This window comes from Malaclemys terrapin, chromosome 17 (genome assembly GCF_027887155.1).
Source record: "Malaclemys terrapin pileata isolate rMalTer1 chromosome 17, rMalTer1.hap1, whole genome shotgun sequence".
In the NCBI taxonomy this organism is placed as follows: domain Eukaryota; kingdom Metazoa; phylum Chordata; order Testudines; family Emydidae; genus Malaclemys; species Malaclemys terrapin.
Window position 1 is genome coordinate 14,123,626 of NC_071521.1, and position 27,634 is coordinate 14,151,259.

The 27,634-nt window shown below is 45.4% G+C and overlaps 1 protein-coding gene across 7 annotated transcripts in view; it reads right to left on the reverse strand.

The window, feature by feature from the left end:
- LOC128825375 (collagen alpha-1(XXVII) chain B-like) overlaps nt 1-27,634 on the reverse strand; it is a 230,647-nt gene that overhangs the window by 36,516 nt on the left and 166,497 nt on the right. For all 7 annotated transcript variants that reach the window (XM_054007835.1, XM_054007836.1, XM_054007842.1 and 4 more), the window contains 6 exons: nt 26,780-26,833; nt 24,084-24,137; nt 22,664-22,717; nt 18,525-18,632; nt 1,972-2,025; nt 1,759-1,866 (listed from right to left, as the gene is read on the reverse strand). In XM_054007835.1, the coding sequence (XP_053863810.1) occupies nt 1,759-1,866; nt 1,972-2,025; nt 18,525-18,632; nt 22,664-22,717; nt 24,084-24,137; nt 26,780-26,833 (432 nt within the window). The remainder of the gene's footprint in view (nt 1-1,758; nt 1,867-1,971; nt 2,026-18,524; nt 18,633-22,663; nt 22,718-24,083; nt 24,138-26,779; nt 26,834-27,634) is intronic.

Below are 27,634 nucleotides of genomic sequence, written 5' to 3' on the forward strand. Positions count from 1 at the left end.
CAGCTCCTCAGAGCCCACAGATTAGCTGGCACTGGTACTTAAGACAGGAAGCCATGACAGGGAGTTGTCCAAACCACCATACAGATTGTCCGCCTGTCCTGCTTTAGACCCTGTGAGTGAGAGATCCCAGACTCTAGCTTCTGACTGTGCCTGCCTCCTGATGCTTGACTCTTGGTTTACCCTCCAGCCTATCTTAGGGTAGGTCTACACTTACCTCCGGGTCCGGCGGTAAGCAATCGATCTTCTGGGATCGATTTATCGCGTCTTGTCTAGACGCAATAAATCGATCCCGGAAATGCTCGCCGTCGACGCCGGTACTCCAGCTCGGCGAGAGGAGTACGCGGCATCGACGGGGAAGCCTGCCTGCCACGTCTGGACCCGCGGTAAGTTCGAACTAAGGTACTTCGAATTCAGCTACGTTATTAACGTAGCTGAATTTGCGTACCTTAGTTCGAAGTGGGGGGTTAGTGTGGACCAGGCCTTAGACTCTGATCTCCTGGTAACAGACAATGCTCCCTACTGACACCTGACTCCTGGTTTGCCCTGTGGCCTCTCTCGGACTCTGAGCCTCTGGTACCTGACTCAGCCTGACTCCTGCTCTGACCACTAGGTCTGACCGCCCATGACTCAGTCCTGATAGTTACCCTGCTGGTTGGATATATATGAAGAAATATTTGTTGCGTGTTGCGACTGTTTGGATCCCTCAGTCTGACAATCTTGAGGCAACTGAACTTTCTTCTCCTTCTACCATACTGCTGCTGTTCTCTCTCCCAGCCTCACCCCAGCGCCACACCCAAAACCTTTATCATGTTCTATCTGTGCTAATTGCAAGTGTTCCAGATAATGGATTAAGAGTGGGTGTATGGCTGGGGCAGAAGTCCAAGGCAGAGTTCCATGTAATAAAACAGTTTGACTTGGAAGCTGCGCACCATGAGTATGCAGTCTCAAAGGGAATGCTCTGAGCAAATATAGCTTCTCAGCTCATTCCCTTTTCCAGAAATATATTCCCAATAATTAGACTTGAGAGGAGAGCGTCAATATAAAACTGCAATGCATCTTTAACTGGCTGCATCTGCTATCAACACAATGAAAACTTGAGAGATTCCTTCTCATGTGGCAAAGTAGCAAATTATTAAAATCACTGATCAGCTAAAACTAGAGTTGGTTGGAAAAATATTTCCATGGGAAACCTTGAAAAAAAATTCTTGTGAAAATTTTTGAGTTTTTTGATGTAAAACCAAAGCCATTTTTTCCAGATTTTATGATGTTAAAATGGAAAATTTTGCAGTTTTTTCTTTTACCCCCACCTTTCTCGTTTTCTCTCTCCTTTTTGCCCCTAAAATAATTTGCCACTGGAAAGGGGAGAGGAGAAAAAAATGGGAGAAAGAGGCAACCCCCCCCAAAAAACCCTAATCTTATCCAAATATTTTTTTCTGGTTTTTCATAGAAAAATCTGATTTTTGTTTTAGCATAAACAAGCCAACAAAAATTTACCTTGTAAAAAATTTCATTTAGGAAAAAAAAATCTATTTTCTGTTTTCAAAGGAAAGTTTTACTAGAAAATTTTCGATCAGCTCTAATTTAAACCATCAAAAAGAAGTAAAATAATGTAAATTTGAATCCCTCTCTCTGCCTCACCTCCTCCCTGTCCTTCTGTTCTGACTCCCAAGGCACACAGCTGCCCCCCCGCCCCCTCCATGCACATCCTACCGCATGTCACTTTGGGTTGCACTCAGTCAATTGCAGGTCTATTCTCACCATAGGTCCCAGGGTACCTCTGGATCCTTTAAGGCCTTGAGTCCCTTTTGGCCCCATCTTCCCTGGAGGGCCCGTCTCGCCCAGCTGCCCCTGATAGCCCTTGCTGCCCTGTAGAAGAGGAGTATACAGATTATTGACACAAAATGAAATAAAACATTAAAGAAGCAAAGAGATGAGAATGAAAAGGAGGAAACACTGGCAATGGGCTCTTACCTTCTGGCCGGTTTTGCCCTTTTCTCCTTGTTTGCCTGGTTTCCCTTCTGGTCCCTAGGAGAATGGAGAAACCCAAGTAAAAGTTCTACCCAGCAACCATCGTGCGTGCCCCTAGCATGCTAATCGGAGCCCATCTCTGGCGATGGTAACAGTCCTTTTACCCCTCCAGTCCTATTCCCATGGGAGCAGAGAGGCAGGAAGGATGTTTAAGCAATAATCCAATGGACCATGAGGTGTGACAAAATAAACTCCCTTCATCAGCATTATGGCAGAGCAGGAGCAAGGTTAAGATTGTTCCTGAGCTCCTCGGACATGAAACTGAGGCTTACCTACCACTTCGAGATGGAGAGATTTCTGCGCCAAGAAGGCTGCCTAGCTCTGGGGGAGAAGTAAGAAGAAGCAGAGTTTTCAACCTTCAGGTCACAGGTCATATACAGACTAGGACTCTGAAGACTGACAACCATCATGTGATGACAGCATATGTGAAGTATTTGGTGCACAGTGGAGTTCTGTGCTCAAAGGTGCCTATGGCACCAAATATGGCATCCTAACAGGCCTCTTTGAAGAGACAGCAAGGATTGACTAAACATGGAGACTGTACAGTCCTCTCACTGTTGGTAGTGTCCCCGTCAGTTCATTGGTGGAGAAAGTTGCCCTACTGTACTTTGTTCTATGCATAGAGAGAACTTTCACTCTCTCAATCAAGCATCTTTCACCAGCAGTGAATATGTTTAAAACGGGTTTGGATAACTCTGTAAGTGCTGTTTAGTATAATGGCTTTGGAAAATGGCTGTGTATTGGAGCCACTGCTTAGCTAACTAGCATTCCTACTAGACTGGAAGTGTATTGACAATTACTAGTTTTATTTTCTACTTACCCGTTAGGTGTCTTTCTGCTCATTACACACACATTTTAACTATTTGTATTATTATTACAATTCACATGCATGGACATATATAAAAACAGACCCCATTACACACAGACCTATGTACAGTATATGGGAATAGACTTAAACGCACAAATACAGAGGGACCCATGGACAGCAAGACACACAGATATAGGACTGTTGTTTACACCTATTCTCAATCTCTCACACAAGACCTGCAACCCATCCATGCACACAAAGCACAGGTAAACCGGGCTGTGGGAAGTCAGACACTGGAGCATGAAAGGTAGTTAAATATAGCAGACTTCTAGGTCCCTACACTGTGCCCAGGATAGGTCTGGAAGTGCATGAAATGTGTGAAAGACAAGGAATGAGACAGTAGTAGTTTCACAGGGACATCTCTCAGCTGGAAAACAGGAGCCCAGGGATTCAGTGTTTTAGTAGGAGTGCCGGTAGCTGTGGGCCAGGTGATAGACTGAATTTGACAGGAATTAACAGCAGCTGGACAATCACTGAAAAAAAGAGTTTGCACATTTGGGCAATTGGAACTTGAAGTTTTCATCAGTATATATGTACCAGTCTATCTTCCTGTATTAATCTAGCGGTTGTGTCCGCCCAGATCTCTCTCCGGCATTTCACCACTAGTGACGCTGTGGAAGCAGATTGGTTCAATCGGATGTCTTTTGGCTAAACAAAAGTATCAACACATAACAGGCCTGGTCTCAGCTTGGATCTGACGCATGTGCCTTAGAGGTCTCTGCTCCAAGAGCAATTCAGACCTATTGCACTCCGTGAAGGAGTTGAACTAGCCCTTCAGTTCCCTGAATACAGCGACTCTGTTCTGCACGAGCCATACATTTCAAAAGAGCATCCTGAAAAGAGTGGCTATTAATCCTCCATAAAGTTATTGTCTCTGCTCCAGAGTACTTGATTCCTTCTACCTGTTGTCTCCAACCCATGGAACTCCCCTCTTTGTTCCACAGTTGTTTTTTTGCCAGAACCTCTCCAAGCCTATGCACTGATCAATGAGCTTAGAACGACAGTTGTCCCAGAAGTATGACAGCAGGTTGGACTACTGCTGCACTTTATCAGTGCTGCATACCACGGGTCCAGTCTTGCAGTACACCCACAATTCATATTTGTAATGGGAATCTAAAGGAATCCTTTCACTGTGCCCCTGAGTTTGGAGGCAGCGAACTCTAGTAGCGAGGGCAACAGATGCGGAGTTGGGCCTCTTGAGTACCCATTCCCAGTTCTGCTACCAACTTGATATGTGACATCAGGCCACATCTCAATCTCTCTGTGTCTCAGGCCTGGTCTCCACTTCAAATTTATACCAGCATAACTATGTTGATCAGGAGTGGGAACTCCCTCTCCTCTCCCCTGACAACATAGCTATGCTGACAAAATCCCCAGCATAGATGCAGTTATGCTGATATAACCACACTTCTGTTGGCATAGCTAATGTCGTTCAAGAGTCTATGCTGAGATAGCTATGGGCAGGTGGAGCTCAGATGTCCATAGGATCTGCTAAACTCCTTGGGCTTGACTCTTTCTTAACTGGGAGAGGGAAAGAAAGTGGCAGTATCTCCCAAGCCCCCTCACTGGTGGTGCCAAAATGAGCCAGCTGTCACTCACAGGAGACTGTGTTGATCTTCTTACATTACTCCCTCTTTCTTTCTTCCATGAGCTGCGAAACTGTCCACAAGGTTGACATGTAAAAGTATTATCATTGGGTATCTGGGCTGGCCCCTGCTGAAATGAAAGGGGCAGTTCACACCTCTCAGTTATTGTTTTAGGTTCTGCAGATGTCTCTTGGTTGTTTTTACACTTAGTTCACTTTTTAGAGGCTCTCTCTGTAACCATAAGAGCCAGGAACTTTCATTTTAAAACAAAAAGTAAGTTTAGAATCTGGAGTGCAAGATGGCAGCAAAAAAGAGCAAATGGTGTGCCATACTACCACATACAAGGTTAATCACAGCCCTGCCTGATGCAACCCTGTGGAGCTCAGCAAAACCATAGATCTCAGTTATCTGAAGGTTTCCAATATGCTTCCTTTGGGGGAAAAAAAATCAGGTTTGTCTGTCTGTCCATATGAGAAAACAGAGGGTAAAATCCTGGTTCTGCTGAAGTCAAAGGTGCCAGAATCCCACCCAGTCTCTCCAGCACGGTAGATGCTAGTGTCTTTTGCCAGTTCCTGTGCTTTTAGCTACTGATCTCTAGAGCAAACACTACAGTGATGGACACCATAGAGAAGCCCATAAATAAAAATAATTCACTCCAAGGTCTTTTTACTGGATTCAAATCAGCTGAATCTGATGGCTAAGGCACTACACACTTGGTGATTTTTATTTTTTGAGAAAGTTTGTAAGCTTTTTGAAGGGTACTTTTGGTTATCATGTTGAAAATACAAATCCTCTTTCCAATTGTTCTTCCTCAAGTGGGATTATTTCTAAATAGAAATATCCCTTTAATACACTGCACTGTTTATCAGATCAGTAAAAAAATATTGCAGCATGCCAGCGCCTCTAGGAGATGATGGTATTTGTGATGAGACATTGTGAAGGGAGCATTTTTAAATTAAAGCCATACAGTGTTAGGTGCGCAAAAATATTTGCTTAAGAAAAGCAGAAATTACAATCTGTTGGTTTGATCATTTGAAAATTTCATTACAAACTTGAGAAAGAGCCATTTTTGCAGTTTTTCCCCTACAGATCTGGGATATTTTTCAAAGGGTGCGGGGAGGGCTAGTTTTCCAGCTTTGGCAATGAAGAGTCACGCTTCTTGCATGGAATACAAATAGAGAAAAATTTGAGAGGGGTGCAAAAACAAGAAAAGTCACGTGAAATATCTACCTAACCAGGATGGTGGCACTTACACAATTCTATAGTTGAGGGTTGGAATTCACTCAGCACAGGCCCACAAACCACGTAAGTCCCACTGCAGCTTCTAGTCGGAGGGCTTAAGTGGCACACTGGTTTTGTGCCAGTCCTCTGCACAGGGCTGACTTTCACCCTGTGACAATAACTTGCTTAACAGGAGGAAACAGGTACTCTTGTTTTAGGGCCCCTCCTTCCTGGCTTTATATCAAAGTCCTTTATCTCATCAGAAACGTTTTGTTCTTTTCCAAAATGCCTTGAGCTATTCAATCCCACTGCCTTGTACTTCAGAACCCAAGGGCTTCTTACGCTCTTAAGCAAGTCTTCTCCCCACATCACTCTTCACAGGGACTGAGCTCTCACTAGCCACATTAAAGTTAGTTTTGTAAACACTGATGTAATTTCCCAAGATGTATACAAGTCCAGTCAGTTCTTCATCTGATCTCACTCCATCACTTTTCTCAGTAGGTTTCCCACCTCTTTGTTTCAAGAGCACATGGGTTGTTTAATTGCATAGTTTCCATGCTCCACATGGATACTTGAAGCAGTTGCTTATCTTATGTACGGGAAACTTTTGTTGATAACTAACGCCCACCCAGTTCCATGAATCCCTACATTGTACAAAGACAGAACACCACACTGCGTGCACCAGCTGTTCCTACAATTTTCAGCCTGACTCAGCTCTTCTTGAGTCTATGGGCATCTTTCATTGTTACCCCCATTTAAGTACATAACACGGCTTAATGTATGAATGAACACATTGAGTGGCTGAACGAAAAACTGGGATTCATTTAATTTAACTTTTTAATTTTCAGGCTGTATCTGGAAATGTGTGGGGATGACTGAAGTCCATTCAGATACAATGGGGGGGGGGGGGAGGGATAGCTCAGTGGTTTTGAGTATTGACCTGCTAAACCCAGGGTTGTGAATTCAATCCTTGAGGGGGCCACCTAGGGATCTGGGGCAAAATTGGTCCTGCTAGTGAAGGCAGGGGGCTGGACTCTGTGACCTTTTGGGGTCCCTTCCAGTTCTATGAGATAGGTATGGCTCCATTTTTTTTTTTATATTTACAAGAATCCTTAGACAAGGAGACAGAACACAGCCTATGCAACAGCTCTTTTTAGTCCACTATCTGTCAGCTTTTGGAGGTAGAGGAAAATGCACTCCCATTGTATAATTCACAGAGCACAACCAATGGAGATCTAACATTACAGCCCTAAAACCCAGCAGACTAAAACATTAAAAGAAGTGAGTGAAGATCTGCTACCAAGAATGGGAGACTCTAAAACTGATTAAAGGCCAAATAGACCTGGACAGCGAAGTTCCAGTCTGGATCCAAACTTCCCAAAGGTGTGCTGCAGTTCAGATATTGGGGTTAGATTTGCCCTCACTTTCAGAATAATCATAGGTGGGTCAGCTTCTCAGGTGATGTTAATCAGCATGGCTCTATTGAAGTTGATGAAGATATGACCTAATTGACCCGATTTGAAATGGCAGCTGGAAGTACTCAGCACTTGCGGAAAACTTAGGAAATATGCATCTGGCGATGTAATACAGCGATGGAAGAAAGCATTGTAAGGATATTATCTCTGGTCCTGAAAAGCAGTCTTATAAGGGTGATGTACCCTACCAAAGCCCATGGACACAATTTTGATCCAATACTGCTCATTAACTTGCTCAGGAATATGACTGAGTATCAATGTAATTCCAATGCCTTTTGGGCTTCATTGAATGGAAGCCATTAAATCACTCCCTCTGATTAGAAATGCATCAGTTAAAGAGAAGTCGTGATTGCTGTATTCAAAATGTGTATTGGTGGAGATGGAAAGAGCGAGGGGAGAAGGGGGGAGTATGGGCCAGTGGAACTGGGGATGGATTCAGAGGAAGTAACAGGGGTAGGAAAGAAACCAAAGGTGCAATAAAGGTAGCAAAGAAAAGTATGAAAAGGAGGAACCATAGTATGACCCATCCAATATCGTGAGAGGACTTGGCCGGCCAGTTTGCATAAAGGAAAATGAAAAAACACCCCGTCGTTTCCTACTGCTCCGCAAAGTCTCCATATGAGAAGCTCCACTTAATAAACTGATCGAGAGAAGCCTTCCCCCCATATAGGACAGTCCACAAGTATTCAGGAAATTAGGAGATTATTGGGGCTGGGCACTTGAAGACATAAATGTTTCAGATTTACAAGAAACACATTTTGTAACCTCTCTGTCTAGCAGTGGTTTGGAGGAGGAGCAGCTCATGGCTGGATATAGGGAAAGAAAACAAGAAGTAACTGTTCTTTAAGGTTCAGAGGACTGAATTTGTGACTATTGGGAAGCAGCAAGAGACTCTTTGCCCATGGTGAAGAGCACTGGTAGAGCCAGATAGATGAGATTAAATGAAAAATATGATCGGGGAATCCTATAAAAAGAGCTAAAGTTCAGACTCGGAGACTGTAGCTAAAAGCGGCCATCCTGGCATCCTCTTGAGTTGACTTCCACAGCTTGACATTCTGAGTCCAGGTCACAGAGAACATAATGCAGGAGATGGTCTTCTATACTGAGAGCGCTGTCATGTAACTCCTGAAGTTTATTGTGAAAGAATCTACATGGTCAACAGCATGCGTGGTAAAAAGAAAATGTGGCCTGTTGGTCAGTGCTAGAGACTTGTAGCAGAACTCCTGGGTTCTATTCTGAGTTCTGTCTCTGACTTGCTGCGTGGCTTGGGCAAGTCACTTCTCTTCTCTGTACTTCTATTTCCCCAGCTGTAAAATGGGGATAGTGATACTTGACTACTTCACAGGGTGGTAGCTAGTGAGACATGATTAATATTTGTCAACAGCTGGAGAAGGGCAAAGCATCACTAAGTGCTCAACTGTGAAGCTTTCATACAAGGTATCTCCAGAACCACCACACAAACTAGCTCTTATTTCAAAAGTGGGGGACGGCAAGACACAGCATTTTAGCAGCATGACTCCCATTTTCTACAGTGAGAACTGTGTAGGTCAAATGCCTTCAAGCAGCAGGGGTTACAGTCTTCCTTTTGAAGGACACGAAGGCCCTGAGGTTGTGGTAGAGGTGGGAAATGAAATCTCTCTCACAATAAGGAGTGGGAATCTTGGAGTAATGAGAGGGAGAGAGAGAGAAAGAGTGAGTCTCCTTAGTCCGAGTCAGGAAAGAGACTGTGCCAAGGAAACAGGATTGATTTCAAATTCTGGCTCATTTCAGTTCCTATTAACTGTAAATGAAGACCAGCTGGGACCAGCCCTCCTCCCCCAGAGCAAGATTCTCAGAGTGGAAAAGCCCAAGCAGAGCTGGCCAATTCATCGAAAGAAGCAATCAGCCCCTTTTTGCGGCAGAACGCCGAGCAGTCTCCCTTTGTGAGCAGCAGCCATGTGTGTCTGATGGAATGCTCCAGGTTTCTGAGGGGGAAAACTGTGAATCATCACAGGACTCTTGCTGCTTGCAGGGCATTAGATTCCACTAGGCAGATTTGATGGGCTGAGTCACACATACCAAAATAGCAAGACAGCCCCCCCACAAAAAAACCCACCCAAACAAAACAAACACCCACACAGTCATTAAAAATGACTGTTTACAGTTCCAGATCAGAGATCAAACTGTTGCTTCAAGATATGCATTGGCTATTAGAGCAATACTGAGAGAGGACCCGTTGCAGCAGAGTTTGGAGTTGCATGGGGGTTGCAGCAGTGCTTGCAGAATGGGAGGGAGAGATGCCTGTGAGTTGCAACCACACCTAAAGATGCAGCTGCATAGACTCAGTTCAGCAAACCATCCCTACTGAAAGCAAAGTGTTTAAGTACATATACTTAATTCCCAAAGTCTTTGTTGAATTGGGGCAGTATTTGGTGCTTTGCGTCCATCCAGTGATGACACTTACAGGCTTCAAGGCATATCACGTAAGAGGCAGTGTGACCTAATGGATAGAGTACTTGACTGGGACTCAGGAGACCAAGGTCACCGAGCAGACTAGTGGCAGTCACTTCACCTCTTTGCCTCACTTTCCCCATCTTTAAAATGGGGATATGATACTGACGTCCTTTGGAAAGTGGTTTGAAGTCTATGGATGAAAAGTGCTAGATTTTAGTGAGTTGCTCCACAGTCTGGCTAAAGGAGGTGGTGTTTTCAGCAGTACTCCTTTAAACTATGGCGCTCCATGTTTTCTATTTTGTGGATCGGTTGGTAATAGAGAGTCCCCTCCCAATGCTTCGATCCCTCACTGTATGGTTCTCAAACTGTTTCCTGTGGTAAGGGCTCCATGGATGGTCCACAGATGACAGTTTAACAGCTACCTGGTTTAAGAGAGACAATCCTCAACGTCTTACCAGGCATGCATAAGTTCTCCTTGCATTGACACGAAGTGGAAATGACTGTAGGATTGCTCTTAAGCAGCTTCGATGTTTGCAGTGAGTCAAACGCCATTCCTCGATGTGGCATTGCCAGCTCTCGCTGACTTCTTGTGCTCAGAATGAACAGACATATTTGATGACAAGAAAAGGAGGCACTTGGTTGCAAAAAATTCTTCAGTCACGTTTCCAGTGGCAGGAAATGGAAAAGAACAATGTAAGAAACCGCTATGGGGTAAATTCAGCTCCCAGTGACTCAGAAGAACTCCGCTGGCTTCAGTGGAGCATTGGTTTTGAGAGGAGTTACCCCAGATTCACACCAGCGTAATGAGATAAGAAACCTGCCACATGTCTAGTCTATAAAGGTATTGGAGTGAATCTGTGGCTTAGAAGTAGAAAATCAGTCTCAGCCAGCAAGGTCTGTTCCTTGGGGTTTTATTCTGGAGGGTGTGAAGTTGATGGATACAAGATATCAAGATGGTTTAACACACCCAGTAAATAAGCAGAAAAATAGCCGCATCTTGGGACAAACCCCCTTAGCACGAGCTCTTGCTGCTCAAAAATTTGTCCCTTTCTAACGATCAAATGGCCATTCTTAGAGAGGGAAATTCAGCCCCCAGGCAGAAGGCTGGGAACAAAACCAATGCACCATTTAAGTCCCACTTAAAGCTACAAAAGAAGACTTAAGCGGGGCGTAGGTTTTCCATTGTCCCTCTGCAATGGGCCGAGTTTGCTGTATTCCCACCAAGAAACTGATCATACCTTCAGTCCCCAGCCCTGGTTTGTTACTCTGTCCTACAAAACGTGGGCCAGGTCTAGCCAGGGAGAGGTAGGTGCCTGGTTTCTGGAATGCATGGATGACTGTTGGGCCTTGTCATGCTATTATATGAACTAAAAAGAGCTATTTGCCAGTCCTTAGAGCGGCTCTGGTCTGCTCGGCTGTGCCATGCTGACAAGCAGCAGCAAAGGCCCACAGAGCCAGATCTTCAGCTGGTGTAATGGAGCTATGCTGATTTACACCAGCTGAGGGTCTGGCTCAAGGACATTCTGACCCCAGAGGTGGGCTGCAAATGACACCGCAGATGTGATTTCCGGTTCAAAGTGAAGAGATATATATATAAAAAAAGTGAGGATTTAGCTCCCAGTCTTGCCATAAAATGAGGGATTTTCTTGTTTCAGATCATGTTGTATTTCATTACCTATGGGCTCTACAATTACTTTCCTGGAACTGTAACCCCCCCCTGCTATCAGATATCCAACTTGTACAAAGACCAGCACATTACGAAAACCACAGTGCTCAGCTCTGGAGAGCAGCTGGAAATCCACTACCATGCTCCTGCCAGTTGGCTTAGCCCTTCCACGCAGCCACAAGCTGATGAGCTGTTCTCAGAGGGAAGAGGCTGAAATGTTGGATTCTGTGTAGAGTGAAAAGAGAGGGGGGTTAAATAGGAACATATTCGAGGAGATGGGTTGCTCTCAGCTGCTGGCTGCTCATACCCAACACCTGGCAAGCTGCTGCTGTTCCTGGTTATATAATGGTGACTTCAACCTTTGGTTCAGACCATTCTCCGTTACGAGGAAGAGGATGGAACAAGCAGCAGGATTCTGATGAAGTGCACATTACCCTCTGGGCGGTGTCATTCCCCGCTCCAGGAATTGAGATGTACAGATGGCAGGTGAACTTGCCGTAAACACCAGCAAACCACATCCCTCCTCTTGCAGTGACACCAAAGTGCCTCAACCCTGAATTCAGTGTGATGCCATCCTCCTACCGCTCTGTTAGCTGCCGAGATGCTCTCTCCCTACCTCACTTGCGCATCGAACGCAAAGACTCTGGACCCTATTCCTGCAGCATCTGCTCTGCTCAGAGAGCCTGATCACTGTACTTGGACCAGTCACCAGGGACCCTCATCTATAGCCACCCTTTGAACTGCAGAGGTTCAAAGTCTAATGAACTCCTGTGTGAGAACAGAGATACAGTGTCAGTTTCTTGCAGCTCAAACAAGCCAGAGATCTCACTAAGCAGAATGGGTGATGAGCCAAGAGTTAAATCACGGAGTCCAGAAAGGAGTCAGAGTCTCATTACAGTGAGGTCAGCAAGAACCAGTAGGACCCCAATAGAGGAAATAAGAAGCCAGCCTGGGGCCCCACTATGGAGAAACTGACATGAGCGAGAGAGCAAGGGCAAGGGAAGTGTGCAAGCTTGCCTGAATTTCTAAATCTAAGTTAAGAGGAGTACATTGGATGTTGCTTTTGGTTGTGTTTTAATTTGCTAGGGACTAACCGTATCCAGCTAATATTGAAAAGAAACAAGTGACTTATCTGCAGGGGGATGCCAGGTGGGATTTCTTGCTGGGTGCAGTAGTACAATCCTTCACAGTCCTGGTGCTACACAAAGCTGCAGCATTGCTGGGGTGGGAGCTGGGGCCTTTGGAAGAGGGAAGCTGGAAGGTTGCTGGGAGGAAGCCTAGAGTGGGGAAGCAGCTGGGGCTGTCAGGGAGGAAAGGATCATACTTGGAGACTGCCAGGGAAGCGGGGGTGGAGCTGGCTGGCCTAGCCCTATCAATGGGAGGAGTGGAGCAAACTGGCTGACTGTACCAGGGAGGGACTGGAGCTGACAGGGGGATTTTGGTAGCAGCCGAAGTTCATTGGACAAAATGGCCAAATGACAGATGATGCATGAACATCACCCCTCCAACTGCCTGAAGTCCTTCCACAGCTGTCTGGGGCTCAACACAACACTTGGCTTGTCTCAGCAGCCAGGATTGTTTGCAGATATCCACTGGTTTGGAGATGTGGACAAACTTCCCCAAGTCACCAGACTGAGACTCCACCCACTCCTTTCACCTGCGATTTCAGCAATGAAAGGCCACTACACTGCCCCAGTTGGGCCACCTGGAGCCCAGACAGCAACTGTGCAACACAACAGCTGTGATACTGTTACCTTTATACTGATGCTGATTGGCCTTCTTTCCCAGTCTACAGCCTGAGAATTATTATAAAGGTGTCTACAATGTTACACCAAGGACATCAACATAAGTGCTGACCATCCTTAATTATCCAGACCTCATTTATATGAAAATCCTCCTCCTCCTATCCAAAACAGACATAATGCAATGCAGGCTCAGACAGGCAAACTGCTAAAACAAATCCTGACAAATCCACAAAAACAACGCAAGGCAGAGTTTAAGAAAGAAAACGGACGCATGTGGAATGTGGCTGGAGTCCCCAGGGTCATGTTATCACCCATCTGTCATTTTTTCTTGACTTGTTCATTATTTATACAGTCCCAGGGAAGGGCTAAAATTGGGTGGAATGGCTGAAAGGGTAGGTGGTGGTGTTACAATAAAGCAGGGTACCTGATAAGTTAGTGCCACAGAAGGTAGAATACATCTCATCTATAATCCTTTTGGCGGGGAGGGGACACAGATAATGTTGAAAAAGTATTAACTGACCAAAAGCTATTTCTATCTGGAAGGTGTTACTTGACTTACCTGAGATGAATTTGGGGAGGTCTCAGTCCAGCTCCCAGTGGATAAGTGTCCACCACACAATAACTTTAAATCAAGATTGGATGTCTTTCTAAAAAAATACACTCTAGATCAGTGATTCTCAACTGGGGATCCATGGCCCACTGGGGGGTCTGCGAGCCATTTTTCAGGGGGTCTGCCAAGCAGAGCCACTTGGAGCCCCGAGCCCAGCAGCTGAAGCTTGGAGTCCCAAGCCCTGGCACCCCAGCAGGGCTGAAGCCCCGAACCCAGAGCCCCCAAGTCCCGGCAGAAGCCACCTCATGGGGCAGAAGCCTCAATGCCCCCTCAGTCCCATGGGGCAGAAGTCTTGAGCCCCCCCCCATTCCCCCCAGCCCTCAGGACTCCTAAGCCCCCCCTGCAGCTGAAGCCCAGAGGCCCCCCCCCCACTTGGTTGTGGAGTTTTTATAGCATATTGGGGCAGGCTCCGAAAGAAAATGGTTGAGAACCCCTAGATCAATCACAAGATACGAGCTTGATGCAGGAATTACTGGATGAAAGCCTATGACCTGTGTTATGCAGCAGATCACACTAGGTGCTCTAATGTTTCCTTCTGGCCTTAAAATCTATAAACTCAGCGTCATGGTTGACCTTCAGGGACCCCCTTAGTTTGCAATCTTAGCTGGGAGGCTGAGGACTGCGTGGCCCATAGAGACCAACATCCCTTTTTCAACCCTGTATGCGGTCCCTCCGGGATCGGGGTTGAGGCCACATGCAAAACAGCATGTGTGGGGAGAAACCTTCCCTGCCACTGCTCCCTGTGGCTACCTGTTCTGTGGCTAAACAGAGAACTTCACTTTCTAGGGCTGTCAGCCCACCACCTTTCCCCAGGGCTGAATTCATGCACAAACGTTTTAATATGGGTTAAAAATAAACAAATCAATAACAGACCACTGATAACAGCAAGTAACCTTATTTTCTAAATTTGCTTGAGAATGTTCGTTAAATAGAAATGTTGAGTTCTTTTACAAATCAAGTTAAAAATCAAAATATATGTACTGCTCGTCTGAAAGAGTTATCTGGAAACAGGAGCTACTGATGGGCTTTGTCACTTAGTTATATTAGACATTAAATCTGAACCAACCACCACTAATATCAGATAAAGTTTAAAGAGTGCCCTGTCCCAGCTGTCTCAAGTTTCTGGCACAGGTAACACGAGTAAGAGTCCAATCCTAATTGTTTCCTGGATCTCTTTTGTTAAGAGAAAGGGGAGTGAAAAACTCCCCAACAATCCTGGGTTTCATTTAGACAAATGGGATTTTTTGTAACCGTTGGTGCTGAAGTTACTGTTCTCAATCTGGCCAAATGGGAGACCGTGGAATGAAGCTGAAACATTGTTGGGACGGCTGCCTGACAACCCAGTAAAATCCTGCTGAAGATGCAGCAGCTATGGATGAAGATCTGTTTAACAACATACATCTAGAATATTAATTGGGATACCCACTACGCATATACAATACATACCATATATTATATGCACATAAGGGTGTTTGTGCATGTGTGTTATGTATACACACTCTTCATAAATGCAACATACCCGCCCCCTGCAATATGTTTATACAATACATCACACATATTATGTATAGATGTGTGTATATTACACACACTTTCTCCCCCCACCCCACCCAGGAAGCTTATTTGATGAGTATGGATGAAATCACAGATGCTGCAGATGGGCCAAATCTTGAGGATCTCCCTCAATTTTTATCCAGTCCTTGTGCAGGCAAAATTCTCAAGGAATTGTCAGGGATCGTTTGCTTGAGCCAGGACTCAGGATTTGCCCCTATGTTAGCTTTTCCTGATGGAATTTTCATTGGTTTTATATAAGAACCTTCAAATGTCCTTTCGATTCCAGTATTCTTTAGCTGGCTGTGTCTGAGGTGGCTTTTGTCACATCTCCCCCCCTAGTGGAAGGGCTGACTGTTTGTTTATATATCCCCCTTTCAAGCAGAGGATTTGAAGTTGGACCTCAGTTATCTCTGGTGACTTACATTTCTGGCTCTGTAAACGATATTTTGGCAGAGAGCTGAGGAGGCTCTTAATAGTATCTATACATTTTCTGTGTGGGAAGTTAATACAAAAAGACTTGCACATAAAGTTGCAAAAGAAAAACTGGTCTCTCATCCATCCGAGAACCTCCATTTTTAACCTTACCCCATTGGGTGCGGGAATATCAGCCTATGCAATGAGAAAGGGCCAAGAGTCTGGCAAAGAGAGATTTCATATCTGGGGCTTAGTTTGGGCTGGTTACAAAGCCATGTGGGTTTAAAAGATCAGGCTATCAGAAATGTGTATTAAATATATTAGAAGGTGATATAGTGTTCTTAATAAAAAAATCAAAAAAGAGAGTGATCCTGAGCAAGGCATTTTGGCAGTATCAGCCTTAAAACAACAACAAGAAAACCCCCAAAACCCCAACCAACCAAACCCCTCTCCCCAAACAAACAGAAAAAGGCACCATGTTCCCAGGCACAACTTGGCCGAAAACAAGCTCTGGAATCTGCTATATGTTATACTGCAGAACTTAACACAGCCTGTGTGATTTTTTGTTGGTTCTTAAGCATGCACAATATAAACAGCGTAAACCTGCCAAAAATACAGAGCACGGCAGGCAATAATCGAAGTTAAACAATAAGCAGTGCCTGCCCACAGCTGCAAAGGGTGCTGCAATATTTTTTACCATCCTTTGTCAGGTTGTATCTTAACTTAGTATCCAGTGAATTTACAGTACCCTGGCCCTGAGACTACTCAGATGAGTCAGGGGTCACAGGATGGAGCCCACAGGATCCACTCCTGCAGTGAGCTCAGTGTGGACGCAGGGATCTGTTGTAGATCAGGGGTTTAGACTGCAAGCTCTTTGGGGCAGGGCTGTGGCCTTATTTTTCTGTAAAGCATCCAGCATATTTATGGTGCTGTATAATAACATGGTATGAAGCCAATATTTCTAGTTTCCAGTCAACACAATGCTCAACCCTCAACCTCAATGCAAAATATTAACATAAATCCAGGCTATTCCTGCTTTCCTCCCCCGCTGCCCCTCTGCAACAGTCGGCTTCCTGCTGCTTTCTTAGCCTGCCTCAAGCATAGAAGGAGAAAGGAGAACAGTTTCAACAGCTGTTAAGATAGCAGCCATCCAAGATCACAGATACCTGACTCCACAGTTTCCTCCTATCCTCTTATAGAGGGCTTACAGGAACAGTCTTCAGATACTCAGCCCTCAATTCTTTCCATAGCTAAGAACATGATCACATACCTTACAGGAGTCCTAGCTCAGTAGAGAGGCGTGGTGAGTGATGGATCCAACACTATGAAATATACTTTCTGGCCGCATAAAGAGCCAGATTTACATTATGTTTAAGCAAGAGAGACCAACTGGGAACTACAGTATTACTGAGAAGGGCTGGGCTCTCATTTTAAGGAAAGATAATTCAGAAGTTGCTGCTCCCAATCCCAAAAGGACTTTGATCTCTGAAAAGTTCACTCTAACTATGAGTCTGGTTGACAAACCCTCCTTTGCATTTTAAACAAGAGGGTCTGATTTCAGTTACAAATCAGCTGAGACCAACATGCAGGCTCTGAGCTGTTTTATGCTGGGTTTCTGAAATCTGGCAAGGGAGGGATCTCAGAGCCCAGGCTCCAACCAGAACAGGAACATCAAAGCTACTGCTATTAGCCCCAGAGTGCAAGCCCCACAAGCCTGGGTCAGTTGACCTGACTCTGACGCACTGCTGCAGGATTTTTTTTTTGGAGTGTAGACATATGCTGATTAACTTGCCCACAGTCAAACAGAAAGTCTATTACAGAGCAGAGAAAGGACCCTGGGAAGCCCAGCCCTTCCCAGGCTAGCACCCTAGCCATTGACCTAACTCTTCCCCTGTGCGCCGGAGCTGCAATATTAACACACTTTAAGAGTTTTGGGTCACCTTATATTTAAGGAAACTTCCTTCCCTAAACAGTGACAATGGGATGTTCCATAGAAAATTCCATTACGCTCCAAGGCAACTTTCTTCTCAAATGGTGCTTGACCCTTTCTAGGTACTAATTTAGCATATTATGATGAAGTTCCAGTCATAGCCCCTCTGTTGTTGATAGACTTTGGTGCAGTGTGTGTGCTGTGTCCTGTGGCAATTGTACTGCATCTATAGCAATTGACTATCACCTTCAGGCTACGAAGATGGGACGCTCCTCGTAATTGTCTTTCTAAAAGAAAGCGAGTGTTTATTTCCTGCTGGGCTTAAATGAAGCAGAGGCCCAAAAACACACAATGTGAGTTTTCTCTTGCCCTCTTGATTATATGAGTCCGCCTTGAAGCCTGTCTTTTCAGATTACCTACAATGCAAGCACAGTCACGGATTCTAATAAATCAGCAGTGATCTGCTCCTGGTTAATAAGAAGAGGGGATTGTCCCTTAAACTTGTACATTTGTAACCTACTGTTCAGTGTACACTATACATCCCACAAACAATCTGATTCACAAAGGACACGTTGTCAGATACAGCTCTTTAGCGCCTGATCCAAATCCCATTGAATAGCCTCCCACCGATTTCAGTTCTTTAGCTCAAGTTATTGAGGATCATATTTGTAGCGCTGGCAGGTCCTGGGTTCAGTCCCCACCGATGACCAAGATGGCAATCATTTCATGCGCAAATGTTTAGAGTGATTGCCTGCACAAATGCTTTTCACCACTTGGTTTGGAAAGGGACATTATTGCATATTCAAAACTCAACGCATGAGAAAACCAGTGTGCAGAAATTACAGCTGGCCTAATACTTATTCCAAGGACAATTCATTACTTGAGATGTACCAATTGAACCGAGTGCAATTTGTTGGGGAGGAACATTAATCACCTTGGCGGAAAGAAACACAAGGACAGGCAGACAAAGACAGGCAAACTGGTTTCTCAAACTCACTCGGACACCTGTGATTCCGGGATATCCAGGAGGCCCTTCATTTCCCTTCAATCCTTCGGCACCTTTTTCTCCTCTCTCTCCTTCTGGGCCTTGCTCTCCTTTGTCTCCCTGCAGAAGAGTGGAGTATGTTTGCTTTTCAATACCAACAAAGCATAGATCATTGTGTATGACTCTTGAAGAAAAAAAAAAGGGAGATCAGAGGCTGAAAGCAAGAAGACAGAAGGAAGCTGAGTCATAAAGTACTTGACATTTAATGCAACAGGTTATTTTAAAAAACTCCCTTAGCCAGAGAGATAGGACCTCAGCCACAAGAGAAGATGGTTTGAATTTTTTGCTTCTCCCACAATGAACTGAGCAGGAATCTCCCACATGGAAACTCCTGGGTCTGGGATAAGGATAGGAGGCAGGCAGCTGAGATCTGAAAGAGAGTCTTTTGACTCAACCATAAGCTCCAGAAAGCTGCCAGAAGAGGCTGTGGGAAGCACCCCAGGCCCCGAATGAACACACTGCAGAGCAACAGCATCTTACCCCCATGAAAGATCAGCAGTTATAGCGCTAGATGCAAAAACTTGCATCAAGTTGCCATGCTCACAATTGGTGCCAAGTATTTTATAGGTCCAATAAAAAGGGCCCAATTCTGCTCTCACAGCAGTTTTACACTCAGGTAACCCAACTGACCTTGGTAGAGTTGCTCCTAATTTACACTTGCATTAGTAAAAGCAGAATTGTGCCCATTACATTTTGTGGTTAAACAAATATTTGTGCAACCAATAGCAACAGTTCCATTATCCAGAGAAACATTTGGGTTGGGAGGAACTGGAAGCGTTCAAGACCACTTGGAGATGAAGCAGCAATTGATGGCACGAAAAAATCATATAAGGAAGGACTGTTTGATCTGACATCCAATGATAAACAAAAATAACGAAGCACAGCACATAGTTTAACTAGACTGAAGCAATAAACCGCAAGAGACTGTTGTGGGATTGGCCAGTTTTACTTTCCGTGGCATGAAACTGTTGGCCTGTGCAGACGGACAGGCTACACAAGGATAGAAATCGGGATTGCAATCCAAAGGTAAGATTTGGAACAGCAAGAGAAACAATGCAATGCAACAATGAATAAGGATTTGGGGGTCCCGTCAGGAAATGGGGGGGGGGAGGGACTTGTTACTGGACTCGCAAATAGTGATATGGGATATGAGGCTGTTGAGGGCTTTAGGACAATTGTTGACCTGCCTGTGGAATTTCAGACTGGTGAAAATCTGTAAGGAAGGAAGAATTGAATCTGTAGAAACGGAAACAAACAAAATAAGTTGTTGACCATCAGTTTTTGAAGAAGAATGGGACCTTCATAGAGATCTGTAAGAAGTTCCTGAGTTGCACCAAGAATGCAGCTAGAGATTTGAAACCTGAAGGATCTCTTGTAAACAAGACTTTATACAGGTTTGGTCTGACAGCACACGGACGTGAAAAATCAGTCCTTCTGGCTTGCTGTTTTCATTAGGTAAACTGTACAACTGATTGTTGTGTAACTGAAGAACCGAAAGGGAATGCCAAAAAAGAGAGAGAACTTTTTCTCTGGGGGGAGGGATAGCTCAGTGGTTTGAGCATTGGCCTGCTAAACCCAGGGTTGTGAGTTCAATCCTTGAGGGGGCCACTTGGGAATCTGGGGCAAAATCAGTACTTGGTCCTGCTAGTGAAGGCAGGGGGCTGGACTCGATGACCTTTCAAGGTCCCTTCCAGTTCTAGGAGATGGGATATCTCCATTATTTATTTATTTATTTATTTATGCTATTAGGCTTTTCCTATAGTAGACTTTATTCCAATCATAAGAACGGCCATACTGGGTCAGACCAAAGGTCTATCAAGCCCAGTATCCTGTCCTCTAACAGTGGCCAATGGCAGCTGCCCCAAAGGGAATGAACAGACAATTATCATCAAGTGATCCATGCCCTGTCACCCAATCCCAGCTTCTGGCAAACAGAGGTCAGGGACACCATTCCAAGTTCCCCAGTGTTGCTAATGCAAGTTCAGCTCTACCAATGGTTGCAGTACTTCAAACCATCTTCACGTAAGGCACCCGTGGCAGGTGGTGTTTAGATAGATCTGATAAAATCTGGCCATGCAATGGTGCTTAAAATGCTGTTGGCTACCTGTAACTCCATTTCTAGAGAGGGGGAAAGAGCTGGAACTAGGAAAGAATATTTAAAGTAGGAAGGAGCTTTCATTGTCACTTAGGACTCATGGAAGTGGAAGACACATATTTTTGGACAGAAGAGAGCATTGGCAAACTGACTAATTATGGGCTTTGCCCCAGCAACAAGAGATGTGAAGAAACCCACTAACAGAAAAAAGCAAGTGTTGAACTTGTTTCCCATGGAGATGCTATTGTTGAGACTAAAGGGGACATTGTGTGAACAAGAGGAAGCAAAGAACGTCTCAGGATTGAAAGGAAAAATTACAGTAAAGGAGTCAAGAAGGGAACGATTTGGTGTGAGACAGATGTGTGGTCAGATCCAATGCATAATACAGCAAGAAAGATTACAGGGAAAAAGGTCACCCACACCTGCTGTCCAGCTGTAACTTCTTTGTTCAGGCTCTAGAGACAACAGCTTTAGCACGGAGGTGTTTAAGATTAAAAGCACTGAACAGAGCACAGATCTAACTTACTCTGTGGGGGATTCTCAGGTTCTTGCCTACAGTTAGGATAAACTTTGTAAATAGTTTTGCAGGGTAGTTCTTTTAATGCGTGTTTGTGATAGCACCCAGCCCACAATGGGACCCCAATCCTATTGTAATACAAATGTAATGATGCTCCAGGTTAGTACATTTCTGGGGATTGAACCTGGGATCTCTGGAGCTAAGAGCAGAGCCGAGCCTCTACTGCTTAAGCTAAAGGATCGGTAATTCAGCAGATTCATAAACCTCTTTATGTGTCCTAGCCACTGGAAGGGGACAAAGAGCCATTGTATTAGTGTGTACTACACAAATGCTACCATAGCTCAGGAAGGGTTAAATGAAAACCATATCAATGGGGAAGAAAAGCTAGAGGCCAGAGAAACACTATGATGGTCTGATGGCCGATCAGAATGGTCCCTTCTGACCTTAAAGTCTATGATTTTATGAAGCCTCCACTTGAAAGGGGCAGTGAAGGATGCAGGTTTAAGGATTGCTTACGCAAGAGCACAGGAGGGTTTAAAGGAGACAAAGGAGATGCCCTGGTCGATTCCTGAGACGGCTGTGGAGCTATTGGAAGCTTTGACCAAACAAGAAGCATAAAAGGTTTTTTCGAGACTCTGGCTCAAGATGGCATCTCTAACGGAAGAAATAAAAAACCTCTTTACATTTCTTCCCACCTCAGGTTGGATGGCAAGGGAAGAAGGTGTGGTTCACTTCCCACAGTCTGGATTGCAGGTAAGTCTGTGCAGAAAGGGAGAGGGAGGGATGGAAGGAGCTGGTAGGAGCCAGAAATGTTATGGAGACTGTTTACCACCCCACGTGGGGTGGATGAAAAGAGGGGACAATACAGAAAACCCTAACTAGACAGCAGAGCATTATGCTACCATGTAGTTAATGTGCTGCAAGAAGCCATGGTTAGTCTCAAACTTGGCTAAAAGTATCTACAGAGGTGATCCTTGCAGTTTCCAGGATAAGCAGAGCCTGGAGTGCACATGGCATTGGGATCTAGTTCCCACTACCGGCTGATGATGGAACAGATACGCAGTCTGGGAGAAAGGCATCTGATCGGGGAGATACAATGACAAGCTCCGAGAGTCCTTGGATCAAGGAGGTTACAGCTCATTGATACAAACCCTAAGCTGGAGGTGGGGGATGTGTCACATGGGGCCACTAAGAAGCAAAATGAACCTGGAAGTTGATACAAAGATGTGAGATACTGCCTGGGAACCCCCAGGATAATGTTGGGATTGTTCCTCCTACTGTAGCCACTGTGTGGGGTAGGGCAGAGGATTGTTGAACATGAGGGACGGGAAAGGGGTCTGGGGTCAGATGACCAGGGTAGCTTGTGTGACAATACTTGCTTCCCTTGCCTGTCTGCAGAGGGGAAAGGAGCATGGTCTGAAAATGGCTAAATTTGTGAGAAGAAAACCTACCCAACAAAAAACCATACTGAACCTTTACCTTAACACCGTCTGGCCCAAATGGGCCGCTGTCCCCTACCAGGCCTGGCTCTCCCTGCAAGAGAGAGAGACAAATAGACTTAGGACAGTCTCTTCCCTTTTTCTCATGCTTTTTGCAGCCAACACCCTTCAGAGGAGGAGTGACTTCCCTTTGCAACAATGTGAGCTAAATGTTAAGGGTTTCCAGGGCTGATATTCTTGGTGTAGGATGGTTATCTATACTTCCACACGTGGGCCAATAGGTTTTGTTTATATCACCATATTTTAGGACTATGCTATGAAGTCACCCCATCCTGCTCGGCATCTCAAAATTGATCAAGAGGAACAAGCCCGCACTGTTCCAGGCTTTCCTTCAACAGTCCCCAACTCTGACCCGCGGGAAGTCCTCTCTCCCCTGGATAGAGCAGGGAATTCAGTCTCTGTGTTCATGCAACCTGGGGCGTCTCCATATTGCTCTAACAACTGACCTCAGTCTGGAGATCAAGGGACAAGAAACACGCTTCTAGTTCAATCTCTGCATTCATCCCAGCTCTGGCTCCTGCCCCACTTACGCATACTGTACCCAGTGTTTTCCTTGTTAATGCTGGCCTTCAGCGAGAGTCCTTTCCTGTCACTTCTAGGTTACACATACCCAAGTCGTGAAGAACTTGTGAACAGAATAGGCTTGTTTTTACACAGCCCCTTTCATATTCATACTGAAAGGAACTTTAAAGCACTTTGCAAAGTAGCATGTCCAGTTGTGTCGTCACCCTGTGGGCAAGTGGGCTCATTGGTAGCTCACATGCAGCTATCTGGTTTTATTGTGAGACTAAATGGCCAGGATATTAGGCTAAACCTCTACCCTGTTCAAAAAAAAGTCCCTTGTGATCTTTCAGTTTCATCTGGACATCTCTTAAACAGGCCACTGATCTCTGTTGCTATCCAGCCCCTGTCACTGTAGTATCAGAGTAACTGATGAACTTAGGTTCACAACATCCCTGGAAGGGAGGTTAGTATTTCCCCCATTTTGCAGACTAGGATCTGAGACACAGAAGGATTAAATACCCAACTAAGTCCATAGCCAAGCTGGGAATTGAACCCAGAGCTCCTGAGTCCTGGTATAGTGCCTTAACCCCAAGGCTATCCTTCCTTTTACAGTACCACATTCACCCTCCTGCCATGCCACGATCACATGTCCACGGGCTCACAAGTCCCAGGGTAAGACCCGAATCCATGATCGGCTGTCCCAGGCAGCTATCCGCTCAGTCACTGCGGATACACAATGGCCCTTCCAAAGGCTGGAAGTCTACCCTCCCCACGCTGAGGGACCAGTGCATTGTCCATTTATACAGCCAGTTTGGTCGAGAAGCCACAGTTTATCTGCTTAGCCATCCACATACACGTAATGAAGAGGACTCCAATATAAAGCTAACTCTACTTACTCTTTGACCAATGAGGCCTTGTTCTCCTGGGACCCCCAGCTGTCCAAGATCACCCTAAAAACACAGAGGCACAGAGTCAAGCTGGTGACAGTGCTAAATGCATAGGATGAAGATGATTTCTCCCCTCCCTCTCCCCCTGACCCCCCTCATTTCTTCCTGCATTTTGACTCTTTCTTTATCTGGTCCTGTTCAAACACGGACGTCTGTCTCAGAACCATCCTCACACCCAGACATTAATCAGGTACCCAGCATCACCCCGACAGCAAGCTCTAAGATGGCATGCACCTTACGGGGTGAATCTGACTGATATGCAATAGGCCAAAGAATCAGCAGTGACTTGCAGGTGTCAAAAATCAGTGGTGAATGCTTGCAAAGACTGAACCAAAGGGAATTACATGTGCATCTTACGGCAGGAAAGGATTTCATGCTCTCTTATCGGGAAAGCAACAACACCAGGACCCAGGGCACAGTAGTGCTCATAACAAATGTGCAACTGGAGTGATGAGAAGGAGAGCGGACATGTCCCAGCAAACAGCAGTATGATCTTTGGCATGACTGAGAGGTGCTGAGCATATCTAGATTATAGGCAACATAGAAAGGAGCGAACTGGACATAGTATTGGAGCTGGCAGTTATGTTGATATATTTTGGTGAAGTGCTAAGTATAAGGAGGATGCAGCGTGCAGCTGTGGGACATTAGATCCAGATCAATTTGTCTGTTTTGCAATGAGCAATGTGCAGGAAATGTTCATTTCCTTCCCCGTCCCATTCACCTCACTTTGAAACGCCAAGCATTGTTCTAAAAGTTAAAAATTGATATTGGTGCCAGTAACGTAGTATTATGTTTACAGAATGCCTGTCACTACAGTCATTTTTGAGCTATATACGCACATGACCCCACTGAGATACAGCCACTTCTGGGGAGGCCAGCATTCAACCACAACAGTAAAGGATGTGGAAGGTGTAAGAAATTTTGGCCAAGGACGCAACTGTATCCTAGTGGTGTGCTCCTCCTTTGCCACCCTACAGCTTTAGATTATACAACTGTATGCAACTACTGCTCAGAGAGTCCTTGGATGTTTACCAAGGGAGCAACTACTGCTTGGAGATTCCTAGAACATCTAAATACCTCCAAGGTTGGAGAGAGAGCAACCAGAATCTCTCATGCTCTGAACCAATGCAAGGACTCATTGCACTGAAAGTGGCTAAGTGGGAGCTGTCAGCATCTCTGCATTATCAGCATGCTACTCTCCTTCCTTCCCTCCCTCCCATCTCTCAATCTGGGTCAGGTGCTAGGATATTCTCCGAGCGTTCAAAAGCCCGCTCCCAGGAACCACCATTTCGAACAATACGTTCAAGCTCAGCCAATGCTCCTCATCAGGCTGGCTCAGCTGAGGCAGCCTGTCCAGAGAATACATGCACCGCCCGCCTTCCTGCTTGTGATGGGAGCTGGAGAAGAGCTGCTCCTGTAAATCCTGCAGTGGGGGATGCCGGCAACCTGAGCGGATCAATGGCATTCTATTCCCGGGCAAGGTAATTAGGGAGCTGAGTGACAGGCAGAAGCGGCATAGCTGAAATGTTAAAGGAGTATCAGGACTCCAAAGACACAGTCGCTCGAGTGATGTGTCAGAAGGTTTGCCAAAGAAAACATGGTGAGGAATGGGGGTGGGGGAAGAATGGCAAAGAGGAAATTGCATTTAATCCCAAAAAACAGGCTGTTCAAAGCTCCCTGGCACAGTGGCATCCCTTCGAAACTTAAATGGAGAATGGAAAACTTGTAGAGAGATCTTATTCAAATAAAGAGAGAAAAATTACACTCCTCCTCATCCAGGAGAGAAGGTGCATTCACAGCTCTGTGACACTGCACCTGGCACTGTGCGTTGTGCTGTATTGATTAAAAATGACAGCTAGTTAATTGATGTGTGGGCATGGAGGGGCTATATTTAAATTCTTGCAGAGCAGTAATTTTTTTTTTTCATTTTTTTAAAGAGAGAACTCCATATCAGCATTAGCAGAATCCAGCCCCCATTTCAGGCGCTCATCATCTTAAACCCAGCATTGGGAACCCCAGGGGGGAGGGCTTCTTTTAAGGCATTTATATTCCTGGACTCTCCCATACAGAGACAGTTCTTGTTTCCAGACTAGGTTACAGCCCGACTCTGGGTCACCTGGGGATCCTCTTGCAGGTTTTGTATCAATGCCTCAGCCCAGCTCCTGCCTGTGAATCGGCTGACTGGATTATGTAGATCTAACTGGGTTTTTACTGAGACCCTTTCATGGTTTCCCTTCCTTTGTTTCCCTGCATGCCCAAAACAGAGGCTGAAGCTTCCTGCATTTGAGCCTCTTTACCTGAGATCTCTAGCGGCCCACACAGGGGACTTGAGGAACTGGAATTGTATAACCAAAGGGCTAAAGTGTTCTCCCCCCCCCGAACTGTGTCACTAGAGAGCTCTGTGGCTGAGAAACATGTAAAGAGCAGCTGATGTGGGGTTACCCAGCCGCTCCCCTCCCTAAATACACCTATCGTTAGTATCTATCTTTAGCCGTCTGACCTTGCTCACTGTAACTAGGCAGACTGCTCACAAGCCCTGCCGGGGTCCTCTGGGACTCTGGTGTAACAGCAGACTCTTGGTAGGAACAAAAGTTTCTGTTATCTCTCTGCTCTGATGGAGAACTTGCATTAAGTGTTTTTCTTACCTTCATGCCAGATTCACCTGGAAGGCCAGGTTGTCCCATTGAGCCAGGAGGTCCCTGGAGGGGGGTGGGGGGGAGGAAAAGGCCATTGTTACTCCGTGCAGAGCAAGATCAAAGCAAATTCCTTTAGCAGAGCACTTTGGGGATAGAGGAGCCCTGGTTGCAGTGTAATTACCTCCCTGGAGCTGGTTCAGGGTACACAGAGCCAAAGAAAAGGCCAAGAACCCCTCTGTGTCCCGCTCCCACAAGGGCCTTTGTTTTCTCTCATGCCTTTCTTTCCCTTCCCCAAGCCTGAAACGAACTCTCTGACCCTGTTTGCCAGGTAGCCTCGCTTGAACTCTCTCACTCTAACTCCTCCAGGCTTTGGGTTCCCAGTGCGGATCTCTACCCCACACCAGTTAAAAGAAAAAAAGGAAAAAAAAGAAAGAGCACAAAATACTTAAAATCAGCATAAAAGGGTTAAATAAAGACATTAACACAATGGGTCACAAATAACTTCAACCACTTAATACTTTCCCTTCTCTGGCCCCTTATCTATCACTTGGTTCTGTCTTTAACTCAGATTCCAAGGCCTGGTATATGCCCAGTTTTTGTACTAGTGTAACTATTTCAGTTATGGTCAACTCCTAATCTGGATGCAATTATATCAGTATTAAGGAACCTTATACAGGTGCAGCTTATTCCCCTACAGGAACAGCTATACCAGTATAAGCACATTTATACTGGGACAACTGCATCCCCTCTGGTGAGGGGAGGTGTTGTGCCACTTTAACTATACAAGTGGCACAACTTGTATATGTGGACAAGGCCTAAAGTCTGTGGGGCAGGGATCGGGTCTCCTATTTGTCCATAAAGTGC